Source organism: Phalacrocorax aristotelis, chromosome 6, assembly GCF_949628215.1.
Source record: "Phalacrocorax aristotelis chromosome 6, bGulAri2.1, whole genome shotgun sequence".
In the NCBI taxonomy this organism is placed as follows: Eukaryota; Metazoa; Chordata; class Aves; order Suliformes; family Phalacrocoracidae; genus Phalacrocorax; species Phalacrocorax aristotelis.
The window spans coordinates 60099522-60122193 of NC_134281.1; the positions used below are offsets into that span (position 1 = coordinate 60099522).

The following is a 22672-nucleotide window of genomic DNA, read 5'->3' on the forward strand; positions in this document are numbered from 1 at the left end:
TTAGAATATTTGAATAGAATATCTTTAAGCTGTCAGTTGCTACTGTATAAATAGAGGTTGCTAAGGAAGGAACAGTGCTGCTTCCTTAAGCAACAGGAGCAAGAGAAGATGAAACAGCAGATGATTTCTTAGCAGAAACAGCAGACTAAGAGCAGCAGTTCTCTTCTGCTGCAGTATTTAAAAGATGTAGAAATGCCACCCACTAAAGTATTTATATTTTAAGTTAGAAAAATACAGCAAATATACCTCAAATTGGCACATTTGCTGAAGATCATAAGAAGTCATAGTTTCCCTGCTTCTGAAATTCATCCCCTTCTCATTTTGTAGCTCTTTAGTTTTTCTTTTACAGTTGTAGACAAACCACAGAATCACAGGTTGGAAGTTTCCCCTCTTTTTTTTAGGGTTATTTGCCTACTTCAGACCAATCCTAGGAATTCACAACTCAAGGATCTCAATTTCAGAACCACATTAAAGATTGCCAGCAAGGCTACAAGTTCCTCATAGCTGCAGAGAGTATGCATTTAGGTGTCACACTGTTATTTAGGGAGAGATCTGTCAGAAAAAGGGTTTTGTTTCTTATTTTCATGTCTTTGTTTAGATCTGCATGTTGTCAGATGAGAACAACGGTGCAAAGAATTTGGTTTTGGGGACTAAAACTATTTACTGGGGCTTCTACTGAAACCCCCGTCTTAGAGGACAGATTCAGTAATTTCACAGTTGGAGATTACCATTGTGGCCATTTTTCACCACTTTCAGAGCACAAGAGCAGTCCTCTGCACCCAGTCCACTAATGAAGCCACAAGCAGCTGCATCATTTAGAGATGATTATTCTGCTGATGTGATCACTTCAGGAAACTGGCTGCCACACGCTGTTCTGGCTGTAGTCACTGGGGGAAGATATTACAATGGTAGAGCTCCCCTAGGAGAAAAAAAGGGCTTAGGACCTGTCCACATGGGACAATTCAGGATGGTTTATCTGAATTAGCTAGTGATCTGCTCTGGATTAGTTAGAATCATATAAAACCCCTGGGTGTATACTTTTATTCAGAATTAAATTGTCCTAATTCAATTAGATGAACTTACTTCCAAGTGTTTTATACAGCTAGCGATAACAGACCAAGAGCAGACGACATGTAAGGGTATCTAAAATGGTCTGCCAATGAACACAGCCACTCTCCCCTTATGCCTCATGAATATCACATCTCACAGCAGAAGTTAGTATCAAGAGCTGACAACTGGAATGGAAGAAATTGAGTTCAAGGACATGGTAGGCAGAAAATTGGATGTCACCATAAAAAAGTAGTTGGAGCCTGGGCACTAGGCGGTTATATTGCTCCCAGCTAGAATGATCATCAGACATGGCCTTTTGGGCAAGTAGGAGCCAAGCATCTTTGAAACTAGCCTTCATCACAGCTATCTTACCACCAGCTTGTCTGGGAGAGGTTTCATCAGGTACTGGGGACAAATTTCATACAGGGTATGTAGGGTTCTCTACAGAGAGAGAACAAGCTCCAGTACTGAGCCGGGCATCAAGTACTTAATCCTCTGTGCTGGAGGCGGACTGGGGCTTCATGATGAGGCAAATAGAGGCAGTTTAGTATCAAAGGCAAAGCTATTAGAGTCATACCTTGGCACAGCAACTCAGCGAGTGCCAAGGAAACAACCGGGCTTATCACACAGTCGCACTAGGGCTTCCAGTTCCCACCCTGACAGGAGTATTTCTGGGCTGTTCACAGTTTCCTCTTCTCAGAACATCAGGTCAAGCCTGGAAAACCTAAGGAGCTCTGTCAGCTATCCTCACTCAGGAGAGGATGACAAAAAGGCAACACTGTTTTAGTGGAAAGTCCATAGCGGCCAAAAGCCAAGAGTAAGCTTGCACAAGCCTAGGCTTGCAGTGGAGGTTCAAGTGGGCAGAGAGACTGGGAAGCCTTCCTTTACTTTCCTTTGTGGAAGTCCCTGAAAACCAAAAGGCCTAGAAAGTGGAGGAGAAGGCCAAAAGCTGAAGGCATGGTAAGTCCCCAGTCATTTGGCTTTCCACTTGTCCAAGAGAGAGGTGGGCAGCCGCTGGCTCCAGCTGCAGTCACGCTTGTAGTACGCTTCGGGGTGACGGCACGGTGTCTTGCCCAATCTGTCCAGCTTCACAAAGGTGCTTGAGGGGAGATGAAAAGTGCTGGTGTACAGCAGGAAAGTCTGCTGTGTTGGGTTCGAGTCAGCTGTCAGAGGCAGAGCCTGGTGAAAATGCTTTTGGAGTCCTTGGAGGGCAGTGCTGCAGGGCTGAGGGGTCCGGAGGTCTGCTCACCCTTCCGCCTCCAAATGCTCCTGAATGTCCCCAAGGACAAGGCTATGCAGATGGCCAGGGATGTATTTGATCAAAACAGAGCCAGATCATCTGCTCCTAAAATGTAGTGCACTCTGCTTTCTGCGTGGCAAGCCTCAGAAATACCAAAATTAGACTTCGGAAGAGTATAAAAAGCTCACTGCTAGCGTAATGTGCAAATGGACTGTCGCGCTCACTGTGATCGTGGACAGCAACAAAATTAGAAGGCAACAGCAAACAGCAAAGAAAATTGCAGCTGAAAAACACTAACATTATCCTCTTTTAATACATATTGTTAAAAGGAACATTTTTAAAAGCTGAAGAGATGTGAGCCCAGATGCTGTCGTCGTATGTCTTATGCAGTTCATGATTACGAACAAACAGCAGAATACATATAAGGGAATCTAAAATGGTATGGATACGAGCCCAGCTGGTGTCCCCATATGCCTTATGAATTCCACTTTTAGGGACAGCATATAGCTTTAGAGATACTTCTTAAACATCTTATTTATAAATAGAGTGGAGCTGTTTCACGGAAGTACACACAGAAAAGGTCCACAAGGATCATAAAACCAGCTGCATTCAAAACCAGTGAAACGGTTCAACCACAGCGTTTTCAGGAACAACCACTCTGCACCAGAATATTCCCTGCGTGAGGGAGGATGCTTGCTTGTCACAGGCTCCTCACTGGGATTTTTTTTAAAAAACAACCCCCAAAAAGTCACTTTAGTCAGAAAACGCCAACTTACTTTTGTTTTGGCAAACTGTTCCTACTGAAAGCTTTCTCAGGTCCGGAATGGAGGAGTGAAGGCCCAAGCCCCAGGGCAGTGGAGAGGTACAGGTGTGGGAGAGGTAAATTCTTGCCACTTCTGAAAATGAATCAAAGTAGTGTCTGGAGCTTGGCGGGTCCCCATCCTGGGAGAGTCCTTCATGATGCAGGCTGCGGACTCTTCTGCTGTACAGCTCTTCCTCTCCTGCTTTTCAGTTTCACCAGAACCACCTCTAAGGGAAAGTAGTTAACTGTGGGGATTCCTGGTTAATTGTGAAAATACATCACCATATGCAGTTGACTTAAAATCATCATTTGATTATATGCATACTATCAACCAAAATATATCTAGAGCAGATATCTAAAAAAAATACACTACATATGAATGAAAAATTATTTTATTTAAAAATACATTATACAGCAGAGTGTCTCTCTTTTTGTTTTCTCACTGCTGGTTCAGAGAGATAGTACGATAAATTTAACCCAAATATTTGACTGGGAAAGATCCTGAGAGAGAAAGAGACCAGTTACAAGCTGATGATATACAGTACACTGAAAAAGAGTCATCTCTTTTAACATAAAAGAATCTCTTGGTAATCTTATAAATCAGATATAAAAAAATGCAGGTTTGCTACCATGCAAAAATGAGTGAAGATTTCATTTAAATCTGCACACAGAGAAATCATTAGTACCTTGGACCCTAAATAGCTAGACTAAGAGAAGGGTAAGTGTGCCTAACATGGTGATACAAACTTTGGACCTACCACAATTTTGTAAACACAGCTGGTAGTCTAATAAAGGTGGATTTTCAATCACCTAAGTAATGTTTTTGTAGCTAAGGGCTCTATTCAAGGACTTTTCTCCCCACTGATGTATTTCTTCATTCTCAGTTCTCAGCTTAGCACAATGACTTTGTGAGATATGCTCTATTGCACTCAAAGGCGACTTGGCCTGTTTGCCAAGCACTATTTAGGTAGTTGTGTTTTAGTGAAAGCAGAGGTTAAAATAAAAAGTAAAAAGCAGGTGTTACCTGGATGACTGTGGGAACGCATTAAAATCCGTCAGAGGAAATATATACCTGACTCTACAGCCTTGTGTTTCAGACATAATCTAACAATGATTAATACACAGGTAATACTCTGAAATACGGAAAATTTAAGGCCTACAATGTTCAACAGCCTGTACTGAACGTTCGTATTCTCAGTGTGTCTACAGGGCTAGCGTTGATCAGCTGTTGCCCGAGGAGAACTTTCTGGCAGCTGTTAAGAGCATCTTCAACATCTACGATATTCAGACCCATTTGGTGCTCAATTATTATAGGATAACTTTGCTATGAATAGTCAGCAAGGCTGTCTTTGGAGGGGGAGGCTCAACTTGACTGTTCACAGCTATAACAGAGTTCTGAAAACATTGCCTGATGTTGAATTAAAATCAATTCGTCAACACGCACAGTCTGACAGAGGATTATTTTGCAAGAATATGGCCCTGAAACACGTACAAAGGTAGAAAGTTTTGTAGAGAGAAAGTCTACCTGTCCTGGTCGTTTAGGCTGAAGAAAATTAGTGAAGCCGTTTTGTTTTCCCATGCGTGCTCCAACGTGAAAATGGAGAGTAGAAACTCAGATGCACTTTTCCTCACTAAGCCAGTGACCCTCTTCTTATCTTAGCACCCATTCTCTCAGCATACTATCATGGTGTACAACAAATATGAGAAGATGCAGGCTTCCTTGAATAATTTGTTTAAATGATTTATGAACAGCACAGCTCCCCATCAGATACGCTGAGCTAAGAATGGAGCCCTTAACCTTTCAAGGGACAGCATTAGTAATAAAGAATATCTCAATGATCAAACTTTCTACATTATTTTCATTTCTTTTAACCTAGATACATATATATCATCCAAGACATTCAAGAACTACAAAACAACAATTCAACTACAATTATGTCAGGAAAATATCCAAATAAATAAACTTTTAATTATGATACAATACCTATTACAGTAAAAATTGGCATTTTTTTTCCTCTTCAAAAGCAGAAGCACCAGTCTTACATATAATGTACTGTTTTGAATGATATCTTACATGGAATACAGCGTAATACAATGTGCAAACAGCATTTTCATACAGAACGTAATTCGCCTAGTTTTTATACACTGAAATCGCCTCAAATGGAAACAAGTTCATGCTGAATTAAAAATGTAGATCTTGAAAATCAAAGTCAAATCAAAACATGAAGTACTGTTGGAATAGGTACATGAACCATTAAAAACAATGAGAAGTCAAAATAGAGGGTATTGTCAGATAAATATAATTAGTGCTCAGTTTGTCCCATTCCATCAAAAAGTAAACAGTTAATATTTTTGCTAGAAAGTAAAGTGACGTTCTAATATTTAAGAATTCTTCAAAATGTTGGTATCATTTTAATGATGTAAAAATCAAGTCAGAAATAGGACTTCTAAAAATTTCTTATTTTTGATACACTGCAATTATCGTGTGTGGGCTGTGAAAAGAGATGAAGTCCAATGGAGTGAATACACATCAGCGTCAACATCATGTGACTTCTGCAAAGGCCGTGATGTGGTTCTGCGAGTTAAAGGAAAAACAAACAGATAAAAAAAAAAAAACAGAAACCACACAGACAGACATCAGCCACCATTGTGAAAAGTCTTGCCTCTTGGGCTTTAGGGACAGCCTTACGCTTGGAGACTATTGCAGGATGATGTAAATAAAACTGGTTTTCACTGCAGTGCTCTCGCTCGCTCCCATGCAATTCTTGGTCAAGACTGGATACGTGAGAATGCTCAACAAAGTAATTAGGTGCGATGGTTCTACGGTATTTTAGTTTTAGATGGGGTTTTTAAAATTAAGTAACAATGTGAATAATTGAGTTGGCTGTGCTTTTATTGCTACCTTGTTCATAATTTAAAGAAAAATTCCTAGAAATTAAAATGACAGTTTCTGACAGATTATAATATTCTATTTCAGTGTTAATACAATTTTAATGTTGCACTTCTTTAAAGATTAATTTCTCCCCATGAGCTCGACGGCACAGAATCAGGTGGCAAAATGCAAAGGCAAAATTGCATTCGGCAGTTGAGAACTCACATTCAAAGCTTCCTTTTCAGAATCACTACATTGTCCTCTTCATTTGCAACATTACTCTCCTCTTCCCTTCAATGGGATGATTCTTACGAACGCGAAGACGCGTATCAGAACATAAATACACTACGCGTGACTCTACACAGTAAAACCGCAGCATCCCAAAGAGCTTTGCAACATTTCCATGCTCTAACCTAAGCAAGCGCCGCTGCACACGTTTGGTAGGTGAGGACACAACTGCTCAGTGATGGGCAGGATCCAAAGGAGCTGTGCGCAGAGGGAAATAATACCACGCAAAGCACTGCAGATTGCTCTCATCGCCTCCCCTCCTGGAGCAGGCCAAAGTCAGAAGGGAGGAGGTGTAAGCTGAAGAGGAGGGGGGATGTAGATAACTCATGGAGAGTGGGATAGATCTACCTTTTTTTTTTTTTTCTTAAGGGAAGTTGTTCTAAATCCTTCAGAAAATCCCTTATCACACACCATAGAAAGTGCTGGAGAGAAACAGTGGCCACCACACAAGTTTGTATTTCTCAGTTCTTCTTTAAACTGTCTGGTTATTTGTCTATCAAGTCTGTGCGGGGGAAGGCAGGCAGGCATCTCTGATTTTCATTAAAGAAAGGAATTTAGAAGTACCCTGGAGCAGGAGCACAGGAGAGCTGCCTCCTATTCCCCCCTCTCCATGCAAGGCTGCAGCTTTGCTCCCTCTCTCACTGTGCCGTCACTGTGCTGTGTCCAGGAGGAGGAGCTCTCTTCCCCCTCCCCTGTAATATGCATTTTAGCTCTAGCAATGTTCTTCCTGTATTTTATGACAGCTTTCATAAGAGAACACCACCAAACAGCAAGCACCATGTACATGCTTCTCCAAAGCAGAATGAATATATTTTAAATAAATAACATTGTTTAAACCATAGCCAGCACATTTTTTTAAAAAAAGCATTAGGGAAAAAAAAGAATCATTGTGCAACTATGTGTGAAAGTGTTTTCTATGAACTATATTAGCAAATGTCATTGCTTTCAGATTTTGATTCTGCAGAAGAAAAGCAAAAATTAGATTTCCTAATTAGAAAACAAAACAACATTTCAAAGCATTTTAGCTGACTGTCCATCTTTGCTTTCAGTACAGGAAAGACAACACATTGGGCAACCTCAATGACTGGAGTTGCTATGAGGCTACTAGAACACTGTCTTTACCATATTTATTTTTCCTTATTTAGACCTGAAAATTATCCAGCCAACTTAAACTAGCATCAGCCTAAAACTATTCACTTTGTTGATAAGTAAGATGGTTTAAAAATGAGGAATTAGAGGGGAAAAATTCCTCCTTATTTACTCTAATCAGTTCTTTCAAGCCCTGCTACACGCTATCCCTTTCTCCAAGCAGCACACATTGCCTGTGATGCAGAGAACCAAATGCTCTTTAACATCGCATTAATTCAGCACTGGATAACCATTAGTGAGGCAAGGAGGCTCCTGCCAGCTGTACTTCCAAAACGAGCAGGTCACCGTCCTTGGAAGGGCATGTGGAGCATGGGATATAATAGTACAGAAGAAAATCCCCCTTCTCAGAGAGAACTGCTAAGCTACCGATGGCGGAGCTATTGATTTGGACCCTAGTGAAGACTTGTCAATTCATTTCCAATGGGCTCTGCAGGGTGATGCATAACTAGGTCAAAATTAATCACTTGCTGATGGCAAGAATCGCTGATTACCGATGCACGCAGCTGTCTGGGTATTCATGCTTTTTTATACGTTACCATCTCAGGCAAAACTACAATAAGCCTTGCTGAGACTCTTCACAGAAAAATAACAACCAAACAGCATCCCTCTCGAATACCTGCATTTCACCTCTCTTACTATGCTCTTTACTTCAGCTTAGCTTTACTGTGGGAGAGGTCAGTGTCTCATACTAACCACCGCCAGCAAACAGATACACACGGATGCAGGAGACGAGCAAAGAACCATGCACAAGACCTCAGCTTCCCCAGCCCAATGGGAAATTATTTTCCCTACAGTACTCAACTAGAATATGCTGAGGGTCTGCTCAACGGCAGCCGTTTCACAGACAGGCACACCAGCTTTTGTATTATTCATTCTAAATTGACAGTATCAGCCTGGTGGCAGCACCATGTGAACAAAGCATGCTTCATAACCGTGCTCTCACACCACTAACAGAAAAATGAAAGCTAAAGGCTAAGCCTTGAGTGCAGGTTTCTGGGAGGAAATGATCCATACCTATTTACCTTCCGTTAAGATTTTAACGAATTTCTGTTTATAAGCGATGCCATAATGTTGAAGCAGTGAAAAAAAATCTATTACCGCTTTTTTGTGGTTTGCAGATTTCATTATATATAAAATATTTTTCACCTGAAATTTTTTTGTTCTGCTCTCATGAACACAATTAGAATATATAAAAACAGTCATCATCCTAAAAAAGATTTTTTCCATTTTTGAAAAAAGGAATTTGAAGGGCTACAAACAATTCTTCACACAGTGGAGTTTGTTAAAAGGGATAGAAAAATACTACTGTAGTAGTTCAGACAAATGATAATTTATCATACAACAATGTTATCATACAATTCTCTGGGTCCGCAAAGTATATTTTATGCTTTTACTGGGCAAATCATATTTTTAGGGAAAATAATGTGTTCAGGTGAAATTCCCCATTTAAAGCGTGGCAGACCTGCACAGAACGCTGCCGCCACACTGCATCTGCCTTCGCTTCCATTCCACACACCAACACTCGTGCACGCTCTCACGCACATACGTCTGTGGCCTTATATGAAGACGTTCAAACCTGTCCGTTCCTGGTATCCAGGAGAACCACCTAATGATGCATGCTTTGAGGGAGCTCCGTTGCAAAGGATCATCTTCATCATTACTAATACCTTGATTCCGTAACACCTACAACACGTATATTTGAGGAGGTCACGCTGAATGATTTGTCCCATTTCCTACGTTCAAGTATTATTTTATTTGAAGATTAGAGATGGTGATCACAGCTTGCCTTCAAACAGAAATAGTTCTTGTACAATCCCCCAGAAGTATATGTAGGCAGAAGAGTAGGACATGAATGAAAATTCAAATGCGTGACATTGAAACAAATTTGCTTATGGTCTTTTATGAGCTGCCTCTCCTGGGTATGTGTTTCTGTGTTGTATTATATCTCCTTTAATATACTGTATTATCAAGAGAGAACCGTTTGGACAACAGAAATTTGAAAACCTGCTAATGTAGGCACACGGTCTCTAGTCAAGCCGTCCTAAAACCCTGTACGGACACACTTTTGGACATCAAGCACAACAGTATCTGCTTTGTGCTTGATGCCCAACTAAAATATTTTGAAGCAACAGAAACAGACACAAAACCTCTCCCCCATTTGCCCATAGTATGATGAGCTAAAACATCTTTAGGGGATGGTGACCCAGGGGACCATCCGGGACCCCTAGGCCATGCCGTGTGTACACAAGTGCACATACCAGTGGAAGATGTCTTAGTACCAAAATGCCTATGACCAAGGAAAAAACAGTAACCCTGAGAATTAAGATTAAAAATACCTATTTTTGACACTGTGAAGAAGCTGTTCTGCGTCTTGTGAATAATCAAGATGGAGTAAATAGAAGAAATGTTATACCTTAAAAACAGAAGGGGAAAGCTTCCCTAGTCTTAAAATATTATCAGAATCCATTGCAATACCTATACTTCCTATTGTTAAAATGTTTTATCACCACCATTACCTTTGGCACATACACATGAGAACAAGACTCAGAGTGTCAAACTCAAGATTTTTGAGACGATTAACCCTGTGAAAAGAATTCCGAATACTTATCACCATTAGATCTTAGAAATGGCTATGTCAGAGAGAGCGAGCGAGCCTAAACTGCTGGAGGGCCAGTCCTAGGGGTGGAGCATAAGAAACCCCATTGTAACAAGGAATGGTGACTGTGTTTGGGAAGATGGTTTGGCCATTGCTAACAGAAGCAGCACTATGAAGGAATGCCAAGCAGAGACTTTGGGGATAAACGCAGCTTAGCTGCCAAACACAGCACTGCAAAGAACCCACTGCAGAAATAATATTGAACAGCTACAGAAAGCACTTATGATCAGGCATGGTAATCATCCCATGCCATGGGAGATGAACCATAGTGCCTCTCCTAACCCAACACCTCCTTCTAAAACCTCTTACCTCAGTATTCTATCTACTGCCTCAATCAATCCTGAAATGCTCCATGTTCCCTTTGGTTTTTTCCAAAGCTAGAATACTTATTTTTTTAAAAAAATTATAGCAGAGGTAACAACCAGTACAAGATGTGTACAGCCCTCTGTAAGCCCTGGCCAATTTCAGGTGACTTTAGCATGAAATAATGTCAGTCTCCCCTGCAACAGAAGAGAGGAAAAAGTGGTTTGTGACTGCACTGGATGAAGCTGAACTTTAAACTCTTCCAGGTACCACCCAGAATATCCCTGTTTCCCAGTAACTCTTGCAAAAGAACAGGAGCCTCTAACCTTGACTGTGGAAGGAAGAGCCTCCTCTCTGTAGGAGAGTGCCGTCTAACCAACCGTATGACGCTTAACAAGGGCAAGCGCCGGGTTTTGCCCCTGGGGCGCGGCAGCCCTGGCTGTACAGACAGGCTGGGAACGAGGGGCTGGGGAGCAGCTCTGCAGGGACCTGGGGGCTCTGGTCGATGGCAAGTTGAACACGAGCCACCAGCGTGCCCTGGCAGCCCAGAGGGCCAGCTGTGCCCTGGGGGGCACCAAGCCCTGCATCGCAGCCGGGCAAGGGGGGGGATGGTCCGGCTCTGCTCCGCGCTGGGGCGGCCTCACCCCGAGTGCTGTGGGCAGCGTTGGGCGCCGCAGGACATGGAGGGTATAAAGCTGCTGGAGAGTGTCCCGAGGAGGCCACGGGGCTGGGGAAGGGTTTAGAGGGGAAACCGTACGAGGAGCGGCTGAAGCCCCTTGGGTTGTTCAGCTGGAGCAGAGGGGGCCGAGGGCAGCCCCATGGCGCTCTGCAGCTCCCTCCCAAGGGCAGGAGGAGGGGCAGGGCTGGTCTCTGCTCTCTGGTGACCAACGCCAGGCCCCGAGGGAATGGCAGGGAGATGTGCCAGGGGAGGGTGAGGCTGGGCATTAGGAAAAGGTCCTTCCCCCAGAGGGTGGTGGAGCCCTGGAACAGGCTCCCCAGAGAGGCATCACGGCACCAGCCTGGCGATATTCCAGAAGCCCTTGGCCCAGGCCCTCAGAGACACGGTGTGAATTTGGGGTGTCCTGTGCAGGGACGGGAGCTGGGCTCGATGGTCCTTGTGGGTCCCTCCCGGCTCAGGGCATTCTGTCATTCTATGAACTGAAACACAAATTGTCTTGTAAGAGATGAAGAAGGTCAGAGACAGGAGAGAGAAAGGAGCAGGTGGGTGAGTGATGAAGTTTCTTGGCTTTCACTCTTTTCATTAATTCTGAGGATGAATGTAGTTAAGGTGAAAGCAATAAGTCTGCATTGCTGAGCCAGACCTGGCAAGGATTCTCCAAGGACACACTGTGCAACTATGGCTTATCTGAGTGCATGAGAAGTGGGTACCCATGCAGAACAGCTTAATCATCTGTATGCACCACAATTAAAAAGAAGTGTCACACAAACAGTGATCTACCCTTGTCATTAACCAGCAGCAGCTCAATTCAGAATATTACAAGTACACATATTCCTATTTAAGTGCACTTCAAATGTAGCTCTTGACCTCCACCAGAACTCAGACAGTGGCAGCATGGAGAGCATGCCAAGAGCATTGTTCTCCACCAGGAAAAAGCACTGGAATAGCAAGTAGCAGGTCTGGGAACACATAAATAAGGTGCTTCCATGTCTGTGTGACGCACCATGCGCTTATTCATTTACAGGTGAATTTATAACAACATTGTAATGAGGTCCCATCTGGTAGGTATTTCTAATGAAGTCATTCTTTAGGACAGCATCTTTGAATTGCTCGCTCCCAGATACCCATATAGTTGTTATTTTTAAATACCAATAACAGAATTGCATTGCTTCTTGCTAGCACTGCCTTAGCCTATGATAACTTCAGTCATTCAGGATTTGTGCCACTCATTTCTGACAGTAAGCTGTCTTTAATACTGGCACAGGAGCTTGCAGACTAAGAATAAGGAAAACCAGATTTAAAATAAGCCAAATGTAAATGTATGTGCATTCAGGATATGGAACTGGAGCAGCCCTAACTGAAATATAGTGAAAAGTAACTTGCCCATGGCTAAAGTAGGCAAAGGCAAGTAGCGCACAAATTATTTAGCAACCCGCTCTCTCCAGAGGAGAGCAAAGGATATAAAATAAGAGGGAGTTAAAAAGCAAAGACTAAGTTAAAAATTGTTGTAGTGATAGTAGTTAATTGAAATGGCTCAATTTAGACCTTAGCTCCACATAAGCATTATTCTTAGTGCCTTATATTTAACAGAGTCTGGCTTCTATCTAAAACTTTAGTCTAAACATTTAAAAAAGAGAAAAAAATCCACAAAAACTCAAAAAAAGCACTCACATGTAATTAATTTTTTTATCAATTATTTGCGAATTCAAATTTAAGCTTTATGAGAGTGGAGGCAGGAGAAAGCATTTCCCAACAAACAGCAAAGTCTCCACATTATCATCCTCCTGTCTCATCCTCTCTGGAAAGGCGAAAGGCTTTGCAGCATAGACAAAGATGAACCCATACACGGAGATCTCACCAAGTGTAACACCCTGCGGACAGTCCCCGATTTAATTGTCTAGAGAGAAGCTCCATGACAGCAAACAGCTACCCCTCCATTGCCATAAGAATATGGCTTCAGAAGGAAAGAAGCTCATTCATACAAGAGAGTCGTGGGCAGTTCGCAGGTGGTAGAGGTCATCCCCAAGCAGAGCAAATATTATTCCTGCCACCACCCTTCCACACTCCCCCACAGCTTTCCCCACACGTCAATCTGGCCCAGGCCAAGTCTCGGGAAAAGACCATTGTTCGTCATGAGCGAGAGGGTGTCAAATCAGGTAGAAACACTAAGTTAACACAAAGTCTTTATCCCCAGAAAAAAAAGAATTAAAAATTTCAACAGCCAGAGAATGTATATTTATTACCTGTGATGGCTTTTGAGCCACAGAAATGGCTTCTGTTGCAGGACAGCCTAGCATGTAAATAAGACATGCTCTTATTAATGTGGTATGTCCTAGGCCAGCTGACATCTTGTTTCGTTTTGACATTTTACAGAAAGTTTAATGAATGGATTCTTTTCAAGATACAAATTCATCATCTAAATGCTTGTTCAAGCAAATGAGACTCTGACCTCCTTATGACAAGATATCAGCAGAAGTAGCTTAGACACATTTGGTTCAAAAAGGCATGTTTGATCATTCTGGAAAGAAATCTTTCCCTTCGAGGAAAGGAATAACGAGCCCAGGGCTAGCAGCAATTCTTACCAAAGGACAACTTCCACCACTTCCGACTGATTAAGACAGGTTGGGAAGTGGTTAAAAATATTGCTTCTTAAGTTCAGTATGAAAAAATATCAGGACTCATTTGGATTTTAAGAAATGCCATAGAAACATATTTTTGGTGCCCTACACAGTGTAGCATTGTTTACTATCCTCAAATATGGGCCTAACACAAGAGATTTTAACAAATAATGCCAGATAAAGTAATTAGAAAAAGTAGACTTGCTTTCAAACTTTGCATTAGTAGTTCAAACTTTCCCCCTGGTAAAAATGCCTAAAATGTTTTCTTTATTTGGTTATGCTATCTATTTCAGTGCTTGTTTGCTCGTAAAACTGTTCAGACATAATCTTACCTAACACTTATATAGTAAACATCATCATCAAAAATACATAGTTTTTTTATGACAGGAAGCTAAAGTTTTAAACACAGCACAATACTTCCTCATGAAAAGTCTTGGCATACCCAAGAGACTATCACTAGCATGTCCTAGTCCAAAATCCCATTTGCTTTGCCAAGAGATCATGGCTTTTGTGCAGTTACTGTATGACTCATTACTCCCTTATTATCACGTTCATTAAGTTGTCTGCCCTGCTAGCACAGACGTCAGGTCCCTGGTGTTTCCAGGTGGGTGCCCTGTCCTGGGGCTAGCACGTGCCTAATGATAAAAGCCCCACAGCTAAACCAGAAGGGACTGCATCCCATGCTCTACTCTAGCCTGGGGACATACCACAGAGAAATAGGATAAATTCATACCTGAATTGCAAAGCCCCATTGGGCTCAGGGGTTAGAGTTTCTTTCTAAGCACTTCAAGCTCTGTGGACTCTCACCCAAAGTGTTAAACTAACCTGAGCAACACAAGGAAAGAAGGGCACAGATCTACTCAGCCTGACTCCATGGACTTAGCAGTGGCTACAGCAGTAAACTGGACTGATATGTAGTGATTGTGCTTGGAGGTGACATGGAAAGTCTCCCAAGAGTGTCTCTGAATTAATTCTTCCCTTTTTTCTCCTTCACTGCCATGTCTCCTTACTTTAAATCTGGTTACCTTGGCACTCCTGTCAAGATAGTTTGGGATCATCCTTCTAGGAAAGCTACATTTTATTTAAATGTTTTGAAAAAAGTCAGACATTACCTTTTCTAAGGGGCTTTCTACTCGGGGTATGCTGATCATGGGCATCTGGGCCAGATTGTCCATATGAGAATGTTCATGTTCTGGCTGGCGTCCTCTGAAGTTATTTACCACACAAACAACCTGGAAGGGAGTAGAAGATAAACAGAATAGCTAAGGAACAACTCATCTTTTTGAGCTTTGATCCTGACATCCATAATTAGGCAGAACTGACACCAGCTTTAGTTACAGTAGAAACACAGAAATGTGAAGTTCATGTTTTACAGAAAATCCTTAATTAATATTTCAAGACAAAAGATTTTCAACTAATTTATTGTTATAGGCATCACCTGAGAACCAAAAAACCCCTCTTATCTAAAACCAAATCCATTACTGATGGTGAATAATAAAATACCAATTATTAGTAATGCAACGGATGTCCAGAGCACGTGCCACACAATACGGCAATAACCTTAAATTCCTGTGAATGGCCAGTACCACCTAAGTTTGACCAGCAAAGACTTTCCCACATGCAGAGTGAGAAGGGGAGAACAAGAAGGCAAGGACCATTCCCAAGCGTGAACTGAACTCTAAACCTGCTCAGGGCAGCAGTGACTCTCACACAGGGATTTAGGAGTGTGATATATATACCAGTTTATTAGTGTTTCTACTAATTCAGACACTTAGCCAAGCAGTACTGTTTGCCCATTGTATTTTCTTCAAAACAACTAAATTTGATGTCACGATACTCAAAGGAGTTGGTGCAATATACATTCCAAAACAGAAGAAAAAAAATGCTGTGACAGATATCTAATCTGTTCTCTTTTATGACTTTAGGGGCAAAACAGAATAGAAAAACTTAAAAATGAACAACCCAGTGTAAGTCCCGCACACCTTGTGTGGAAGGGAGTGTTTGGAAGTGCGAGCAGGTATATTTTAAAGGAGAGCTAAAGCTGCCCTCACATTTCTCAGGGCAGAGAAAACACCCACCTCAGCCATCCCTGTGAGAGTTCTCAGCCAAGCCAAGTCTTCAGAACCAAGACCTTGAGATCAAGACCTTGAGATCCAAGAATAAAGCTCAAAAGTGTTTTCTCATGGGGAAAAAATTCAAAGGTGTATTTAGCACTATCACAAGCTGCCTGGCAGACAAAGTCGCAGGCAGTAAACAGCAGTGATTACTCTATGCCATAGCCTTGCACTGAAGTTATCTGCGAAGGTGAGTAACAGATTAGTGGTGCCTTTCTGACACAGAATCTAGTCATTGTAAACTGTGACTAACGATCTGGTTTTGGAACACAGCTCCAGAGAAGGGAAAGGCTAAACAAGGATTTTTTGACACAGAATTACAGAAAATTTTAATGTAAACCTGAATTAGCATGAAAGAAATTCAATAGAGTTACTTTAAAGCTGGAAAAGAAATGCTGCTACTTCTCTGATCAGAGTAGGTATCACTATACTCAATTTAATACTTTATACATTAGATCAAAACGAGGTGTTATGCTGAAGGATATACACTCGCTTGAAGTGGGGCTTATGCAAAAAATACTGGTTGAAATGCTACAATCTGGCTTATCAGGAAGTCAAAAGAGATCATTTGATCGGTCCTTTCTCAACTTCACATTTCTGAGTGTATGCAAATATAACTGATAAAGACAAAAATTAGAAACACCATTTTTGTCATTTAGTTGTCTGAAAACTCAAGGCGACCGATTTTTTTTTAAGAGATACTAAGTTATACACTGATTTTTTCAAACAGAAGTGACACAGATATACACTTACCAAAAATACTGCTATAGATATTCCGATTACAAATCCTGCTATTACATCTGACCAGTGATTTCGATACTCTGCTACTCTGTTGATTCCAGTAAGGAAAGCCAAGCACATTAAGCCCAAACACAGAACAGGTTTTGCAAGCCTTGTTCCTTTGGCTTTTACTGTGTTGGTGATATACATCTGAAAATTAGAAAGGAAGAAGGTAGAAGACTCATGGATATCTCCCACTCTACATTTGGTTTGAACAGACTATGTGTATTCAGGGTGGGGTTTTTTTGGTAAAGAAACAATAAAGCACCAGATAAAGTCATCACACCATTTTCCTAGGGATATAGAAAAAGAATTAGACCACGCAGCAAAATTACGTTTTATGTGAATCTGGAAAGCCCCCAAAAGAACAGGCAAGTTAGACAATCCTATCCGATTACTCCCAAACTATGCATTTATTTATGCAAAGAGGTAGAGAGACTGATTTTTCTCTACACAGTGTTGACAACAACAGAAAAAGGTCTTTACCCTAAAGGCCTTGTTTTTATTAGCAAATGCCTTTCTTCCTCATACACAACTTCTCCATGTGATGACCTAGAAATTTGTCAAAAAGCAGTGAAAACTGAACTAAATGCCAGCATCTACTTTTATAAATAACGTGCAATAGTTTCAGCCAGTGCTGAACCAACACACCCCTGTACTTCACTGATGGTGACTGAGGATGTTTAGTACCAACCCCACCCCAGCACACAAACCAATCTAAACGCAAGAACTTTTATGCGTCAAACTCCGAAAATCCCATCTCCCTGCTCGCAGTCAAACCCGCCCGGTGCAATACCACTGAATTAAAAGCACTGCCTGATGACAGAGCAGCTCTTCTGCCCTAAGAGTGCGTTACTGACTACTAGGTTTAAGCCAGCGCTTTCCAAGCTCTGATGGGCCAATGGAAGAAATTAATACCAAAATCATTGAATTTCCATTCTCTTCAATCTTGGTGTTAAGGCTGCTTGAAAGTTCCCCCCCGAAAAATCACACTGCAACTAACAAGATTTTTGAGAAAAAAGTATTTACTTTCCGCAGAAGATATTTCTGCAATTAAGCCACTGAAATCCCTAAACCCTTCACTTTTAGACAGAGTTGAAGTTTTTAGATTAAAGAATTGAAATCTTTTCTCTGGACTTTCACTAGAGACTCCAAGTGTGTAATGCCATCACTTCAAACTGCAAAGGGAACAGATGAATCTGCTCTGAAGAACCAGCACCTTTTTGGCCAACAAATCAGCCAAACCAAAGGACTTTTGGTTCTTTTGTACCCTTTGAATCTTCAGCTGAATTTACTGGGTGATCAGTTATGAAGTGCTGCACTAATCCAGTCAACAAGTTTAGGAGGCATAGTTACAGTTATTGCAAATTAAGAGAAGGAAGTAGTGGTCAGAGCTTGTCTGAAAAGAGCAACATCTGACTAATTTTTTTCAAAACGCTAGAGAAAGATCCATGGATTAGAGGACAAATCAGAGTTTAAATTAAGATCACAGCAGAGCACTGCAACGCATACCTCTTCAGTGCAGCGTACGTGATGAGCAGCAAACGAGCAGCAAGCTTTCAATTAATGCAGACAGAGCAAAGGTTTGGAAAAAGTTTTTGGGGTGTGCCTCCAATCCACATCTCTCCTCTCCTTCCTCGGCCATTTCAGAAAGAGCGTTCCTCCCTTTGCTGACTATCCTTTTATCTCAGCTCCTTACATTTTTGCAGACTCTCTTCAGTGAGTTTTTCTTACCATGTGGAATGCTGATAAGACAACTGCAACTTTATTTTCCAGCTTTTTAACCCCACTGGTTTTCTTCAAGCTACAGAGAGAGCAGGGCACGCTGAGTTACTCAGCAACCCCCTATTTTAGTGAGTCTCATTGTACTCCAGGATGCTACTGCCATTATCTGCATTCTCACTACATGTTAGAACATCTGGTGCTAGGGAAAATATTTAATATTTCAAATATGCAGCAAGATCACCAAATTTCAAGTACAGCTTGGGTGAAGTTGACACAGAGGAGTTGGCAGAAAGCTATCCTGCATTTAATTCTGTACTGTGGCATAATAAATCAAAATGACTACTGAGAAGGAAAAAAAAAAAAATCAACTTAAAATAAGAGTTTAGCTTGTTTAAAGCAGGTCTTGGTGATATATTTCACTTATTTATAACATCTGGTCATCATCCAAGTAGATGATCTCAATTTTTATGAAGTCAAAACACATTATAATACAAATACTTGACTCTGTAGTACTTCAAACTTCAACATTTTTAATAGAAAAACTAAATTTAAAGGTTCTCTGCAGAACATTCTCAGAACCTTTTTACAGTCGAGCATGTCCTTCAAATCCCTACTCAAAGTACTGAGTGAGCAGAAACAACTGCAGACTCACGCTGTGCCTCACGTGAGCAATAAAGACCTCCATCTGACGAGTCCCTTTCTATGTGTGCAGTCAAGATTATCATCCCCAGTCCATTATTCAAAATAACCCAGGGTACCTGCCAGCATAGGTACCATTTCTATCTTTTCTTTACAGAAGAGACACCAATGACATTGAGAATAGTATTATATTAAAGTATTATTAAAGAATCAATAGAAATAGAGTAAGCTTTTCCTGAAATAGCGTAGTGAAAAGTCTGTATATTTGCAAAGCTCTCCATAGCAGATGTGGGCTCTTCCAAGGCAGGATTCATAGATGTCCATTTTTAAACTTGACCTCTTGCAGCTCTAGTACAATATATTAACACAGTCAACTCAAAGACCTGGTTTGAGTAGAATAAGACCTGGCAGAATAAGATATAATTAAGCAGTTGCTTTCTTCTTGATTCTGGAAGGAAAGCTACAAACCAGCAGAGTCAGTAGTTGACAAAGAATAAATGTCTTCAAAAGATGACAGCGTTTTTCTTCTCTCACTTTTCATAAATATTAAAAGCAGTATCAAGAAAGGAAAATAATTCAGTGATTTAAAACATTAGTGAGGATGAATGACAATATAAATTTTTACATGACTAAAGATGTTTACTGAACAAGTCCATCTCAATGCCTTTCAAGAACAGAAATTGGGAGAGGAGGAGCCTAATTAAGGAAATCTTTTAAATTAGTCAACAGCAAGACCAACAGCAGAGATTTTGTATGTAAGCTCAAGGATTGATACGGTAGTTAGAATTAATTTTGCAGGCTGCACATTCTCCTGCAACATCAGATCAGCCATGAATCTTCTCTTGAAGAACTTCTGCTATTGCTTTCCCTTTTTCCTGAAATAATATTTTATTATTAAAAGATATAAAGGTGATACAAGCAAGTAGACACTGGCAGAGTCATATAAGGAGGCAGATGTTATCTGATTGTTCTAAATACCAATATTTACTAGATTTTCAGGAAAACACAAGCATTTGACCTTCAGTCTTCAAGATGCTGGAAGTGAAGTCTTCAGAGAACCTCAAATTGAAATAATAACTTTAATTGAAGCGGTTTCGAAAACACATATTTGGAAGAATCAGAATCACCACCACCAAAGACAAAGCTACCTGTGAGGTTTCTGACATGGCTGTCTCAGGTCGTAATATAAGGAATAATCATAGTGTTGGCACTTAGCCTGTACTGGGAAAGCTTTCAGAACTGTCATGTCGCAAGTCTGATTCATGAGAAATATGTCCTAAATCTAGTACAAACAATATAATTCCAAAACACATAAGAGGAGAATGGGAATTGTATATTAAGTGCAGGACAAAGTGGCCTCCTGGGCTATGCTGCAAGCTCTTCCTAGTTACCTCCTTTCAGCTATCTTTAGGCTCACCCACACAAATGTCTATGCACACAAACACACACGTAACAGGTCCCAGAGTCCCATCTGAGTTAGAGTGGAACTAGTCATCAGGCTGCGTGCACCAGCCAGGAGGGAGGTTAGCTTTCCTAGCTGATTTCATCAGCCTGGGGCCCAGGGATGCGGGTAGGAAGATCCCTCTGTGCTTGCTGTTTCAGTCCTCCCTGAAGCAGATGGTCTGGGGGACTGACAAAGAGACAGACCAGTTCATTAGTGGGCAGAGAATAATGACTCATGAAGCGACAAGCAGAAAGAGGAAGGAATCACTGTACAGGCACCTACCCCAGGCAGTGCTCCAAATAAGAATTCTCATTTTTGTTTTGCTTTTATAATGTGCTATCATTAAAGAAAGAATCTCGAACTATTCAAGTAAAATAAGTAACATTATAGATGTTCCACCTGAGGAATGCACAACTTTCAACATTCATCATACCTACAAGAAAAGAGATACTTGGAGATAAAAAAGCTGAAAAAATAGTAGGCTATGGTAGATGGTAGTCTATAACCAAGTTCAGTGTTTAGTTAGAATCCTGTTTGACAACCTAAAAGTGCTTCAGTTCCTTCATTAATAATTACTGGGTCAAATGATTTCTAGAGCAAACCACAGTCATATTCTCAAATCATCTGGGCCTTTCTGCAGCTGCCCACTGAAGGTTATTTTTTTTTTTTTAGTGCTCTTGAAGCCTCCTCCAGCTTTCTCCGTAAGTTTTGCAGTAATTATCGATGACCCTAGAAGAAAATCGACTTTCAAGTCAGGGGTCTGGGCTGGCAAAAGGATGAGAAAGCTCTAGAAATGCTGGACCTTACTGTTAAGTTTCCCACTATGAGCTCCCCACAGTTCTAACTCTAAACAACTGGAGGAGGAAAGAGGTATCCTTCAATGTACCAGGGCTGTAAGATATGCCCAAATATTGATTAAAGCTGATTCAGCCTACAGAGGTCATTAGCTTGAATAACTGAATTGCAGTGAAGAACTGACTGACAAGAAATATCTAGGAGGTCTTTAGATAAATCAAGTGTAACGTTGGATCAAATTGTAGCATTATTTTACTATCCAGCCCGAAAGTAACTAATGCACCCAATATATGAAGCCCATGCTACATGCTGTACAATCAGTATCAAGGGATACTTTTACTTCCTGCACCAGATACTGAAAAGAAATGCTGCTTTCCTAACACTGCCCATGAAAAGCATCCAAAAGAATCCCTTAATTCTTCAATTTCCTAACAATGGACCACAAAGCTGACTCCCTTTCCTCCTGAACACTCCCTAAAGCCTATCAGAGAGGCCTGTCATGCCTCCGCCAGATGCCCACTGAGCAAGAGCCTTAAACTAGCACCAACCAATCCCCTAGGTCTGCAGTGCCGAAGGACAACCGTTAGTCACGAGTCTCATATTTAAATCCATGGGAATAAGACTGACTAAATCTTCATATATCACTCCAAAATCCTACCAAAAAACACCCCAACAATTCAAGACTTCTCATTTCTCTGAGTTGTGGAAAAAACCCTAAGTATGTGCATACTTGGCTGCTTCAAAATATACCTCTAATTGTACGGGCTGTGTCATCTTACACATATCAAAACGTGGCTTATATAATTCTATTCTATTTAATAAACTTGCAGCATTTGCGTTAATACGTATGTTAGCAGACGTTGCGGCTGCGAAAGGGTGAATTGCAATGCTGATAAGAAGTGAAAGCAGATGAAGTCAACTTATTAACCCAATTGAAGCAAAAGCAAATAAGCAAGAGATCCAAGATGAGTTGAGCAGACACCTCAGGAAAAATCCAGGTAGCAGCCCTCTTGGTTAGAGATTTTGGAATAGTTTTACAGCATTTCATTTTGAAGACTCTGGTACACTGGTAAAAATAAACCTTAAAGTCTGAAGACGACAGGTACAGCATCCTTGAGAGTGGCCTGTGTTTGGAGCAGGGTAGAGAAAACACCTAACCATAGTGCTGCCATTCAATGTTCCCATCGCTATGTCTTTCTTGATAGGTGCTGAGAGAAAGTCATGGAGGCAAACATTACAGAGAGGTCTAAATATTAGCAATACAATTGTTTGAAAAAGCCTGTACTTTCAGCAGAAGGGAAATTCAGAGTTACCATAGCAGCCACCCACTCTTAAAAGAGGGGAGGGGGAAAAAAAAGGAAGACTCTTGAACTTAGATGAAAAAAGAAGCTATTGTTAACAAGACAATATGCACAGATGCTAGGTGATAAGGACATGGTTACACTTAAATGGAACGAGATAGGGGAATTATTAGATAAAGCATAGGCTTTGCTTTTAAATGGGTTGATTGGTGAAATC

The 22672-nt window shown here is 41.1% G+C and overlaps 1 protein-coding gene across 17 annotated transcripts in view; it reads right to left on the reverse strand.

Annotated features, from left to right (window-relative positions):
* Positions 1–22672, reverse strand: part of PLPPR5 (phospholipid phosphatase related 5) — a 264334-nt gene that overhangs the window by 26418 nt on the left and 215244 nt on the right. For 10 of the 17 annotated variants that reach the window (XR_012661318.1, XR_012661317.1, XR_012661321.1 and 7 more), the window contains 3 exons: positions 16525–16701; positions 14770–14889; positions 3067–3186 (listed from right to left, as the gene is read on the reverse strand). Coding sequence is in view for 6 of the 17 variants with exons in the window: in XM_075098220.1 (XP_074954321.1) it covers positions 8848–9084; positions 14770–14889; positions 16525–16701 (534 nt within the window). In the remaining 11 variants the exon portion in view is untranslated. The other 7 variants (XM_075098215.1, XM_075098217.1, XM_075098216.1 and 4 more) reach the window with 7 other exon arrangements.